Source organism: Lactuca sativa, chromosome 5 (genome assembly GCF_002870075.4).
Source record: "Lactuca sativa cultivar Salinas chromosome 5, Lsat_Salinas_v11, whole genome shotgun sequence".
NCBI lineage: Eukaryota > Viridiplantae > Streptophyta > Magnoliopsida > Asterales > Asteraceae > Lactuca > Lactuca sativa.
In genome coordinates, this window is record NC_056627.2 from 228,271,000 (window position 1) to 228,284,925 (window position 13,926).

Sequence of the window (13,926 nt, forward strand, 5' to 3'; positions counted from 1 at the left end):
ATGGTGGTCAACGCAAGGCAGAGTACGCCCATCGTACGCCCTCTGATGGGCTTTTGATGATTTGGGCTTCGGGATTGGGCCGCCTTTGGACCAGTTTGACTTGGGCCTTGCTGGACTTTTTGAATAGGTGTGTTTTGGGCCAGTTTTGGTAATGGATCTTAAAATGAGGCCCAATTAGGAAGTTGGGCCAATGATAGGCCTTATATATTTGGTGTTTTGTATCATGGATTTGGTATTGGGCCTTTGCCCAAATTAGAGAAAGAGCAAAATAGACTATTGCTCTATGTAGGACCCTTGTCAAAATTGATATGCCAATTGTTGACTTGGTATTTGTTATTTTGGATAGTTCGGGATTTTCGATGAGACATCGGTAGGAGACTGTCGATCCAGTTCAGCACTACTTGTGAGGTGAGTTTTCCTCACTATACTCAAGGGTCAAAGGCACTAAGGCCAACCCTTTGGATTGTTATCCTGCTTTATTGTTAGTGTGATCTGTTATATCAGAATCCTGGTAGATAGGATGTTTCAATGTGGTTATGATCGGTTAGATCGGTATCCTGGTAGATAGGATGTTGGTATGCTTAGCGATCTGTAGATCGGTTTGTCTGTCTGTAGATTGTTATGTGATTATCTGATATATGTACACATGATTGATTGGTGGTTGAGGCTTATCTGCTTTGTGCGAGAGCCAAGAGACCATTTCAACCCAATGGTTATGGGCCAAGAGTATTCCATCCCGAGGATGATTGGACTCATGGTATGTGGGCATTCCAACCCGATGGTTGTGGGCCGAGGGAATACCATCTTGATGATGATTAGACCCATAATATGTTAGCATTCCAACCCGATGGTTGAGGGCCTGGGGCATTCCAACCCGATGGTCGATTGGGCCCATAGTATGTTGTTATTATATGTGTGTTATTTGTTGTGCGGGTATTTTGGGGAACTCACTAAGCTTTGAGCTTACAGTTTTGGATTTTGTTTCAGGTACTTTGAATGATCGCGGGAAGGCGAAGGAGTAATCGTGCATCTCCTCACATTTTATGATTTTGATTTCTTATATACTCTGATATGAAACTATTTTGAAAACATTTTGTAATAAATAATGATTTCTGGATGTTTGAAAAAGTTTAAAATTTTTGTGAATTTTATGAATGTTACAGTATCAAGGTAATATTCAGATCTTGTTGAGTTCGACGGTCTTGAAGAATCGTTCTTGTTGTTTGTTGTATCCTTGTAAACGAACACCCGGAATGGGTCGAATTTGTTTTAAGAAAACTATGTCAAACACAGGCATCAACTTCTATTAATTACTGTTTGGTTTTCGTTTATCGTGGTTATAGTTTCCTGCAAAGATTTCTTTGGGATGGGAATATAGACTAAAGAAAGATTTGTTGGGTTGCACGTCTTCTTATATAGATGCTTGTTGTAATCACATCATCTCCCAACAAGGTTAACAAAGTGAAGCTTCTTAGAGCCTTATGTTACACATCGATATGAGTGATATTGAATGAGAGGAACTCAAGGCTTTTCAAAATGAAGTTTAATTCCCCATTAAAGATAGAATACGACTTTCAATTTCTTTGAGACAATTGGATAAAATATCAGACCAACAAGAGTAGTATAAATTGGTTAGATTGTTGTAATCTTGTTTATTCTTTTGCCATGTAGTTGCTTATGATTACTCTCTTCCTAGTTTTGTTTTTATTACAATTGTCTTTTCTTCGATAAAATAAAGTTAACAACATAGGAAATTGGGTTGAAAGTTTCTTGAGATTTTAAAGTTAGACGAAAATAAATTGTATCATAAAATCAAATGTTATTGTCATCTCCGCTCTTTAAGATCGAAAGTTTAAGCCTTATATGTGATGTGGAATCAGGAAAGGTTTAAAAATTAATTCATATACTTTTGTTGTTAAACAAAAATGAAAGTAAATAGTATCTTAAAATCAGTGCCACAGGATTCATATGCAGGCAGCTCATGAAAAACCAACCAGAAAACACTATGGCTATTGTCGCACATAATTAGCCAAGAAACCACGATGCATGATGAACCTTTTCAATCTTGGCGAGTCTGTGGGTTGTCCTATCTCAAGTGAAGTCTGGTCGCATGTGCGTAGATGGTGGCGAGCTTTAGACCCCTTCCCTAGCTCCTGTCGGGAGCTGCTGGAGTGTAAAAATCGACTTAATGGACTCCATAGTCTGCAGGAGCTCCACGAAACTATAGTGCTAGTCTTCATGTGGGTAATTTGGAGATTCAAAAATAGTAAGGCACATGCTATAAACTCAAACTCAATCTCAAGCTCAATCGCAAAAACGATGCTGGCGTATGAGGTACAAGCCTATTCTCACTTATGGATCAATGCAAGGAAGAGGAGAGGGCAAAAGCTAAGATGGATCGAGTGGTGCTGCGACCCAATTCTAGAATGTTGCCATAGGTCGTGATTTTGTTGTCCGTTCGTTTTGTTTCTTTCATTTATTTTCTGTTTTAATCTGGTTGTACCTCCTAGCCTCTGGCTAGTTTTATTCTAATATATGTCTGCCGTTCAAAAAAAAAAAAAAAAAAAAAAACTACGATGCATTCCAAACATTGGTACTAAAAAATCACCATAACAAGGATATGAAACGTATAAAAATGCTTCATATCAACATTTCACACACGGGAATCCAAATACATGATTGTGGTTAGGTTCATTGGTCTCATGTAGTCGTCTGTCCCATTCACTATCTTTTCAACGATCAATCTGCATGCTCGTTCTGACGGATGGAACGCATCCCAAAACACAAGCTCGTCTCTGTTTTCGCACAAGTTTGAATACGCATTACAAAAATCTAACCCATTGTATGCTCCTTGTCCACAGCAAGCCGATTTTGAAGTTACAAATCCTGCATGCATAATCATTTGAAACGGTCAAATCCCACTTAATCATTACAAATGGTTTTTCACGAAAATGGTTCTTACCATAGGCCTGAGGATTGTTCATCATATCAAAGTACATCAGTCTTGTGCTGGCTGAAATAAACACTTCAGTGCCCAATTCAGCATTAAGGTTTTTAACCATTTGGTCTACTTGTGGTTCAAACAACTCCGCTGCAGCTTGAAGATCGGTTGAACATTCACCACTAAGCTCATTATGTTGCGCAATCTCTGCTGGTGCACAGCCTAGTGGTCTAGAACCTAACAGTATTGCCCTCCTAACTCCCATTTCGTACATTTTCTGTGTGATAGTTAACAACATTAGTTTTTCTCCAACATCGTCATCCTAATGAATTCTTGACAACAGCTTAATTACCATCAAAATCTTGCGATACTCTGACACAAGGTAGATGACATACTCTGGAAGAGTATATTGTAGAGACCTAGTAGAAAACGGGACCAAGTAATAGTTGTTCACGAAATCATTACCCCCCAACGAAACAAGAACTAACGCTCGGTTTACTATATCCTTTGCTTTTTCTTCTCCTACTAAAGAACTCAGTTTTTGTTGGTAAACCTTAAAGTACTCTAATTGTAAGGGCATTGCAATTATCTCTCCCTGTGATGATTAAATTTTGTTTACACACAGACACATATAAATATATTGTTAATTACACTTTTCGTCAACTTACAAACTGGAATCCTGTATCGTTGAGTATTCCTACTCCGGCAGAAGCAAAGTTTGCACCTAAAGGAAGCTTTTCTTCATGCAATTCCAGACTCAAAAACGGAAGTACAGGTTCAGACCCGATGTGCTCACCTGTTTATAACGCATAATATTGAATTATCTCATCCAGTCACATGCGTATGCACAGAATCAAAGCAATAGAATCGGGGGTTTTAAACATGGAACAGAAGAAAAGAAGTAAGACATCCATAAAAGATGCAAAGAAACATGGCATATATGTGTAAAAGAAGCAAGGAAAAACTGAACTGATAATGTCAGGGATGTTAAGGCCATTGAAGAAGCGGCCGGTTGGAAGCTTTGAGGGAGAGTCGATGCTGTAAGGGAAGATGTCTGCACGTGCAGGAGTTATCAAGAAGTTGTTGTTGCCGTTATCAACCAGAGAGTCGCCAAACACGAAAAATGGTCGTGGTTGGTTTACTTCAGGAGCACCATAAATCCCTTTTATTACCAAAAACAGCCTGAAAACGAATAATAGAATACCCATTATAGAGAGAGGATCAGAGGAGCGAGACTATCGTTACAAATTATTGACTTTCCAACGTATAAATAATAAATTTAAAGGACTCGGTTACATCGGATGAAATACTAGACGTTACTGCAAATCTGGGTTCGAAAAGTCAGCGTTGACTCTCGTCAAAAGTTTACTTTTGTCGCAAAGACTATAATAATCCATATAGAAAAATTATATAACATTTATTACTATTTATTACAATTTAACTTTATATACCATTTGTTGCTAATTATTGTAATAAATTTTATATAGAGTATTTTTTAGGAACAAAACATTTTAATTAAATAAAGTCAAAGTCAACGGATAACAAAATTAACGAGCATGGTCAAACAGTATATTGACAAAATGAGAGTCCACCAAAAAAAATGATTTTATAACCCTAACAAATGCCGTAGTCAGTGGCGGATCTAGTTCAACTTAATGTGAAAAAATATATAAAAAAAAGAGATATATGTTTTTATATTAAGATGCAACGAATAATATAATATGTTTTGCGAATTAATAGGCTGTGAAAACCTAATGTTTGTGGCACATACAATCTTTTCTTTATTTACTTTTTCCAATCAAATTCAACACGCACAATTGTAGTAGTAAATCCTTCAATAGCTTGCATCGTATTTTAGTTTTATAGATTAAAAATTAAACAGATTGGTTAAAGTTATATGAAGAACATGAATAAGTGTTTGATTCAAACATAAAATGATAAAAGAATTTCGTAGAGTTCAAAAATCAAGAACACTATTAGAAAAATATATATGGAGATCTTTAAAATTAACAACATCCAGTGGGTTATCCTATTTGATTCAAACATAAACAAAATAGTTTACTACCAGTATCTTACTCCATCCATCATTATTTTTTTCCATGATCGAAGATGCTAATCACACTCAGACCAGGAACAAAATCGAGAAAAAACTAAACTAGTCTTAGCTAATATCTATCTAACAAGATCAAACATAATCGATAAAAATCAAAACAAATTTATACAAATCGAAATGCAATAATCGATGAACCCAATCAACTCATCGTGTTATTCTTCACTCTTAATCATGTTTTCTTATTTTTTGACATTTCCTAAGATATTTCACAAAAGCAACCTGTCATCCCTTCAACACACAAACTCAACACCAAAGCTAGAAAATTTCTTAGATTCTTAGTTCATCTTCAAAGACGATTTGGAGGTTGAATACAAAGATAGAACCAACGATGGTGGTGACTGGTGAGGTCGTGTTTTTGGTTCGATAGTTGGTTGGTGGCGTGTGTTAGGGTTATAGATGTTGTGTACAGATTTTGAATTTGGGGTTACAAATGTTGTGTATAGATGTAAGGTGGGTGGAATTTGTGATTCTTATATGCTTTATTATAGTAGTTGCATGTAGAAATTATTTCCTCTTGTTTCCTGAAAGATATGCTAGTTGCAGGTCCATTTCACATACCTTAAGAATAAGTTTTGAAAGTATGTTTACAATTACCTGACTTTACACCCATATCATTTTCTTTTTTGTAGAGTGACTAAATAAAATGAAGGGGCTCAAAGTAGATGTAGCTTATATGGATACAAATGTTGTAAGTATACTAATTGTTCAAAAAAGTTTTCAAAATAAAAGGAAGCATCAGGCAATGGTTTTTAAAAATAGATTTTTTTTTTCTTTTATTGTTTCCATGGATGTGCCTTTTGGTGTTTGCATAAACGGTCTTTTGGTCAATTGACAGTTTGCAAAGTTACTGTACCTTTTGGTAGTTTCTTTTTGCTACTAAAATCTATACTTGATTGGTGTACTAGCATATGTGTTGATTATGCATCATATCTAATATACATGAAAGTTTGACTTATCACATAGGTTTATAAAAATGTGAGACTATTAGGGTGTGTTTGGAATAGAGTATTTGAGACCTTCTTGCTTTTCTAACGTTTGATAAAACTCTCCGTTTTGACAAAAAAATTAAGTTTGACACTATAAACTTTTAGCATTTAGTTTTAAAAAAATAATCAAATGTTAAAAGTTATCTCACGTAGCATTTAAAAAAAATACATAACCGTTAGTTTTTTCGAACACACCCTTAATCGAGTGTCGAAAATTCTTTAAGTTGCAATTTTCAACCACGTGGGTCTTTTTTTGTAATGTTTACGGACCATGTCTATGAAAAAATTATGCACAAGGATGTATCCTGTAAATTTCTATTACACGGGACCATTTATGTTAATAATGTTAAGTTTTAGTTTAATATAAAGCATGTTGTGAATTTTAATAACTGGAATTACTTTATTGATTTTTTAGTTGCATAATTTAGTGTTATTCATTCATGTAGGTTCAAAATTGTATGAAACATATCAATGTTTATGGACCATTTATGTTTATAATGTTATGTTTTAAATTTTTATTTGGGTAATTATGAGAAATAGCAAAGTATCTTACTCTTTTTAGCAATATAGGCAAGATAATTTATTTTTACTATATTTACAGTATTAACCAATAACGACAATATGGAAATCAAACGAAATAAATAGATGATGATATGATAAAAATGTGGCTATTTTCAATTATTTATTATTTTAATTTTTTTTATAAATCGTCCTATTTAACTTGAAATTTTGATATAGACATATAGTTGATTTTTGGTTCTCATTTTTGTAAGAATATCTTCAAACTATGTGGGGTTTTCGTTTTTCAATTGTTAATGAATAATATATATATATATATATATATATATATATATATATATATATATATATATATATATATATATATATATATATATATATATATATATATATATATAGAAAAGTTCAATAGAGAACCATAATTATTGGTTCTTTAGGAAAACCAAATCTTTTTTTTTTTTCAATTTCTAAAGTTTATTCTTTATCGAAAAAAAAAATCTAAAAATATCTAAATTCATATATTAACATTGTGAACGTGAAAAATAATTTTCGGATTCACGTTGTGAATTTTCAAAAATTCACATTGTGAATTTGATGTAAAAAAAAATCGAATTTTATATCATTAGAAAAAGGATAAAAAGTTATGAATTTCGGTATTTTTAGTTTTTTTTTTTTTTGATAAAAAATAAGTTTTAAAAATTGAAAAAAGATTGGTTCCTTGGTTAATTATGGTTCTTTATTGAACCTCACCCTATATATATATATATATATATATATATATATATATATATATATATATATATATATATATGTATATATATATATATATATATATATATATATATATATATATATATATATATATATATATATATATATATATATATGGGTGCGATCGATTGAGAACTCATAATTTTCCGAGAACCGAAGAACTAAAAGTGGAGCGTTGGATCACAATTAATTCACTAAGGGCATTATTGTAATCTTATCAATCTCATTTAATGTTTAATTTTTTGTGTTATTGTAAATATTAATATAAATGTCTAAAAAATACATAATAAATCAAATTTTCGGATTTTTTCAAAAATATTCTTTTTTTAGTTTTTTTTAAGTGCTGATTTTTTAATTTCTTTATGGAAAACATGAATTTTTGAAAAAAAAATATTAAAAAAAATGACTGCAATTTTTTTTAAAACGTTTAAAAATCAATAAAATTTAAAAAAAAAACCTGGATTATTTAAAAAATACTATAGTTTTTTAACCAACAAAATCAAAATTTTTGGTACATTTATGTATATTTTTACAAGTGCATATATACATTTCTAATATATTATAATATTTGTAAAGCATTTATAGGAAAACTCATTTTATTTACCAATCTTTAAACACAATATAATAAGTATTTTATTCCATACAATACAAAATACTTATAAAAAACAAAAAAATGCTATAAAGTTTCAAAGCGTTTTCATGTATTCGTGTCAATATTTCCATATGTTTTTCAATTTATCATTTTTCACCTCTTCAATATTCAACACAATTTTTTCGAAATCTACAAGAAAATTAAAAAGAAATCGGTTGATGCAAAAACACTCACAAAAATACATATGTGATTTACATGTGAATTACATGTAATTCATGTGTGATTTACATGTGAATCACATGTAATTCATATGTGGTTTACATGTGAATCACATGTAATTCATATGTTAATTACATTTAAATCACATCTAATTCATATATGAATTACATGTGATTCATATGTGAATAACATGTGAATCACATGGTAAATCACATGTAATTCATATGTGATTTACATGTGAATCATGTGTAACTTATATGTGAATTACATGTGAATCGCATCTAATTCATATTTGAATTACATGTGATTCATATGTGAATAACATGTGATTTACATGTGAATAACATGTGATCCATATGTGAATCACATGTAATTCATATGTGAATTACATGTGTATCACATGTGATTCATATGTGATTTACATATGAATCACATGTAATTTACTTAATAAGGTTTGAAAAAAAAATCAAGAAGAGAAGAAAAAAAGTTACACAATGGATTTTGTAGAAGGTTCTCACTATTGGTTCCAACATCAATCATGATAGGAAGAATGTGTTACAATAAAAAAAAAAAAAAAAGGAAAAAGATATATGTTTGCATGTGAGAAATTTTAGAAATATGTATATATTGAGATGGATAATGTGCAAACATTACTCTCTAAGGATTTATTCCAGCTGCAGTGTCTTCTCAAAATATAAAAGGCATGACTCTATACGCTCCGTTTTCTCAAAAGTCTATGGGAGTACCTGTTTACTGATCTCCTGAGAATACAAGCGATTTTGAAAGAGTATCAACATTAAGCTGGTGAGTTCATAAGAATGTTTTTGTAATGTAAACTTGTCATTGAATCTGTAAAAATGTTTGTATGCTTCTCAAGAAAATCCAATATTTTCTAGTGTATATGTTCGTTACCATACTTTGGAGTAGTATATGAAAATGTTAGTTAGTATGCCTGGTTATCACCAGCTGTATTGTATGACGTTGTTTTTTTTATGAAAGACCCTTGTGTGAAAACCCTGGCTATCACCAGTAATGTATAAAATGTTCTGTATGAAAACCCTGGTTACCACCAATATGTATAATAGTCTTATTACTTAAAATAAAAACCATGTATTGTATTCCCTGGAATCCTCCAGTGTAATGTATAGTAGTTCTATTAATTAAAATAAAACTAATGAAGAATGAAATCCCGTAAACATATGCTTAGTTTATATTGTTGTGAGTTGTATAACCATGTTTGATATGACTGATGACCTCTGCGACGTTCTTCAGGCATCGGATGGTATGATGTTTGTCACCCCAGGCATGCCTGCCTAACTATAGCTAGTAGTTTAGGTGTGGGATTGTCGGTCCCGAATAAATCTATTCACAAATCTCATGTTCTCCCTCTAGGAGACTCTGGTTACACTAATGATAGGATTTAGCCCACACCCCAAAGGGTATGATTGAAGTGATGTGTCACAACCCTATATTAACTAGTTCACGGTTTAAGGCTGATTTCGGCTGGGATCTCGGGTTTACGGCTGTGAACTGTTTTCGGCTTGGAACTGATTTCGGCCGTGAACTGTTTCCAGCTGTGAACGGTTTTCGGTCTTTGAAGATTTGAAGGTTGTTCTTGGTGTTCTTGATGTTCATGGTTTTCTTGGTGAAAAACTTGATGATTTGAAGGTTTGTTCTTGAAGATATGAATGTTCTTGGGAGAGATTTGAAAGAATTTTTGAGTGAAAATGATGAAAATGAGGAATCTCTACGGGAAAACTATATATATCGGTTGAGTTTACGGCTGAAATCGGGTTCTCGGCCGTAATCAGGTTTTTGGCCGTGAACTCAATGCTGACGGGATTTTTGCTGATTTTTGAAGGAAAACTCGGTTTTTCGCGTGATTTTGGTTCCGACTCTTATATAAATTTTATTTATATAATTGAAATGATTTTTTAACCCACAAGAATTTAATGGAACAATAAAAATTCAAATTTTTATTTAACTGAATTTGACTATCGCTGACAGAAAAAAGGTTCGAGTTGTCACATCATCTCCCCGATAGAGGGAATTTCGTCTCGAATTTCTAACATAGAATACAATCATGGACTTGGAAAAATATGTGGGTACTTCTGTTGCATTTGATCTTCTCTCTCCCAAGTGAATTTTGGTCCCCGCTTGGCATTCCAGCGGACCTTCACTATTGGTATGCGACTTTGTTTTGTTCGTTTGACTTCCCGATCCATGATTTCGACTAGTTCTTCCACGAAGTTAAGGTTCTCGTTAATCTCAATTTCATCGAGTGGAATCATAAGGGTTTCGTCGGATAGACACTTTTTAAGGTTTGACATGTGGAAGACGGGATGAATGTTGCTAAGCTCTTGGGGTAATCGGAGTTTGTAAGCTACATGACCGATCCTAGCAAGGATCTCGAATGGTCCAATGTATCTCGGATTCAACTTTCCATGCTTTCCAAAGCGTAACATGCTCTTCCAGGGTTAGACCTTCAATAGAACGCGGTCACCAACCTGGAACTCTAAGGGTTTTTGTCTTCTGTCGGCGTAGCTCTTTTGTCTATCTCTAGAGGCTTTCAGTCGTTCTAGGATTTGCACGATCTTTTCGGTGGTTTCTCGAATGATTTCTGGGCCTGTGACTGCCAAAGTCTATAACACATGCTCTCCACATGTCTTCCAACGTCTGAATGGTCCTCTCACTCTGCCCGTCAATTTGCGGATGGTAAGCTGTGCTCATATCCAGCTTAGTTCCAAGAGCCTTCTGTAGTGACTGCCAAAATCTCAAGCTAAATCTGCTATCCCGATCAGAGATAATGGACACAGGAACACGATGCAGTCGAACTATCTCTTGGATGTAGGTTTGGGTCAGTCTCTCCATCTTGAATGTTTCTTTGATTGGCAAGAAGTGGGCAGACTTAGTCGGTCTATCGAAGATTACCTAAATAGTGTCATAGCCACTCAGAGTCTTGAGCAATTTGGTGATGAAGTCCATTGTAATTCGTTCCCATTTCCACTCAAGTATTTCAAGCTGTTAAAGTAGACCTGAGGGCTTTCGATATTCCGCCTTCACCTTGGCGCAAGTCAGGAACTTGCCCACGAAGGTAGCAATCTCTGCTTTCATGTTTGGCCATCAATAGAGCCTTTTAAGATCCAGATCTTATCCGAACCTGGGTGAACGGAATATCGTGTCCTGTGAGCTTCGCTCATGACAATCTCTCTGTAACCATCAAACTTTGGGGTCCAGATCCGATTCATAAAATAGTAGACTCCATCTCCCTTGATCTCTAAGTTCTTTTCCTTTCCCCTCAGAGTTTCATCTGACATGTTCTTTGGTTTCAAGGCTTCCAGTTAAGCCTACTTGATTTGGGCAGACAGATGTGAATGGACGGTTATTGTTAGTGCCTTCACTCTGCGTCTTGAGTACTCTTTCCGGCTAAGGGAATCTGCTACCACATTGGCATTGCCGGGATGATAGCGTATTTCACACTCATAATCATTGAGTAGCTCTACCCATCGTCTCTGCCTCATGTTCAACTCCTTTTGATAAAAATTGTGATGTAGGCTTTTGTGGTCGGTGAACACAGTACACTTGGTTCCATAGAGAAAATGTCTCCATATCTTTAATGCAAAGACCACTGCTCCCAACTCCAGGTCGTGAGTTGTATAATTGAGTTCGTGTGCCTTCAGTTTGTCACGATGCATAAGCAATAACTTTTCCTCGCTGCATGAGTACACAACCTAGGCCCTGATTGGATGCATCGCATTAGACAACGAATTCCTCTGTCCCTTCTGGCAAAGACAAGATAGGTGTGCTACATAAGGCCTGCTTCAATTTTTGGAACGCAGTGTCTTGCTTTTCTCCTCAACTAAAGGTTACACCTTTCTAAGTCAGGGTGGTTAGAGGCTTAGCAATTCTGGAGAAGTTATGGATAAACCTGCGATAGTAGCCAGCAAAACCCAAGAATTAACGGATTTTTGTGGGTGTCTTCGGTGCTGACCAATTCTCAATCGCCTTAAATTTTTAAGGGTCCACATGTATGCCTTCCTTGCTAACCACATAATCGAGGAAAGTTACCTTTCTGATCCAGAATTCACATTTGGAGAATTTTGTATATAGCTTCTCCGCTCTTAAGGTTTCAAGCGCTTGCCTCAAGTGTTGTCTATGATCTTCCTCACTCCAAGAATAGACAAGTATATCATCAATGAATACTATCACGAACTTGTCTAGGAAGGGGCGGCACACCCGATTCATTATATCCATGAATAGCACAGGTGCGTTGGTTAGACCAAAGGGAATCACCATAAACTCATAGTGACCATATCGACTCTGAAATGTTGTCTTAGGAATATCACCCTCACGGACTCGCAATTGATGGTACCCTAATCTCAGGTCTATCATTGAGAAGTAGCTGGCTCCTTGGAGTTGATCGAAGGGGTCGTGGATTCAGGGAAGAGGGTAGGGGTTCTTAATGGTGAGTTTGTTTAGTTCGCGATAATCTATGCACATCCGAAAGCATCCAGCCTTCTTTTTCACAAATAAGACTGGGGCTCCCCAGGGTGAGAAGCTTGGTCTTATGAATCCTTTGTTGAGCAGTTCATTGAGATGGCTGGATAACTCTTGCATTTCAATCGCCGCTAGACGGTAAGGAGATTTGGCTATAGGGTTAGCCCCGGGGATTATGTCGATTTGGAACTCGGCATGGCGTTCAGGAGGGGCTCCGAAAAGATCTTCGGGGAAGATATCAGGAAAGTTTTAGACTTCAGGGATGTTCTCGATATCTTTAACTTCCTGCTTTTCGTTAACGACATGGGCTAGGAACGCTTGACAATACTTTCACAGATACTTTTGCGCTTTGATGCATGGAATGATACGAGGGTATTTGCTGAGTTTATCGCCATAGATGATGAGGGCTTCGCCATTTGGCAGATTGAGGTGAATGGATTTCTCGAAACAAAGAATATCCGCACGAAGAAGACTTAACTAGTCCATGCCGATGATGACATCGAAGCTCTTAACGGAGACCAACATGAGATCGATGGGAAAGGAATGATCGTTCAGGGTAAGGGTACAACCTATGAATACGTCGTTAGTGCTCTCTTTCTTATTGTTAGCCATCTCGACGGTAAATATTTTGGTTAGAGGTTGGGATTTATGCTTGAGTAGGTGGTTAAATGCATGACTAACAAAACTTCTCTCTGCACCACTAGAAAAAAGAATACATGCATAAGAGTTGTTGAGGAGGAACGTACCCATAACTACGGTGGGATCAGCAACTGCCTCCTTCTGGCACATCACTAGCACTTTCCTTGTGTTGCCACCTTTTGTTGCTTTTGGGAAATTCATCTTGAAGTGACCGGTCTCACCACATCCATAACAGGCCTGGCTTACTCCAACTCTAAGAGCCTGACTAGTGAGTTGAACTTGTGTCTTGCAAAAAAGGGTTGTATGCCCCTTTTTGCCGCAGTTGGTTCCTTACATATCACGATACTCTCCGTGATGATGGAAGTTACACTTGTCGCACCTTGGGAGGGTTCCAAGATATCTACTAACAGGTGCTTGTGTTGCGGGGGCAGTAGTAGGAGTGGTAGCAGCATGAATTGCCACTAATTGTAGCTTCCTGGAGGGCTCCTGCGAAGATTTGCCCTTGCATTTGTTACAAAATTTTTTCTTCCCACCACTTTCCTTGGGTGGTTCGTGAGCACCTGGCATGGGATCCTGGTGATCCTCAGGGTTAATCAAAGTTTGCGTCAATCGTTTGGCACTATCAAACGTCAGCGGGTTAGCATCCAGG

General features: G+C 35.5%; 1 protein-coding gene across 1 annotated transcript; it reads right to left on the reverse strand.

Annotated features, from left to right (window-relative positions):
• Positions 1–2,545: 2,545 nt before the first annotated feature.
• Positions 2,546–13,054, reverse strand: LOC111881883 (GDSL esterase/lipase At5g33370). The gene is made up of 7 exons (XM_023878266.2): positions 13,002–13,054; positions 4,871–4,896; positions 3,912–4,082; positions 3,610–3,737; positions 3,294–3,536; positions 2,963–3,218; positions 2,546–2,886 (listed from the first exon to the last, which is right to left on the reverse strand). The coding sequence occupies exons 1-7, from the start codon at positions 13,052–13,054 to the stop codon at positions 2,654–2,656; spliced, it is 1,110 nt and encodes a 369-aa protein (XP_023734034.1). The 3' UTR covers positions 2,546–2,653.
• Between the last annotated feature and the right edge of the window lie 872 nt (positions 13,055–13,926).

What these genes read in the sequence shown, in the direction of transcription:
- LOC111881883 (XM_023878266.2), bottom strand. Translation starts at nt 13,054, where the DNA reads ATGGCGAAGCCCTCATCATCTATGGCGATAAACTCAGCAAATACCCTC. An exon ending in AGTATCGCAAGATTTTGATG is followed by an intron (nt 3,219 to 3,293) that starts GTAATTAAGCTG and finishes ACTATCACACAG; the next exon opens with AAAATGTACGAAATGGGAGT. An exon ending in GAACAATCCTCAGGCCTATG is followed by an intron (nt 2,887 to 2,962) that starts GTAAGAACCATT and finishes TTATGCATGCAG; the next exon opens with GATTTGTAACTTCAAAATCG.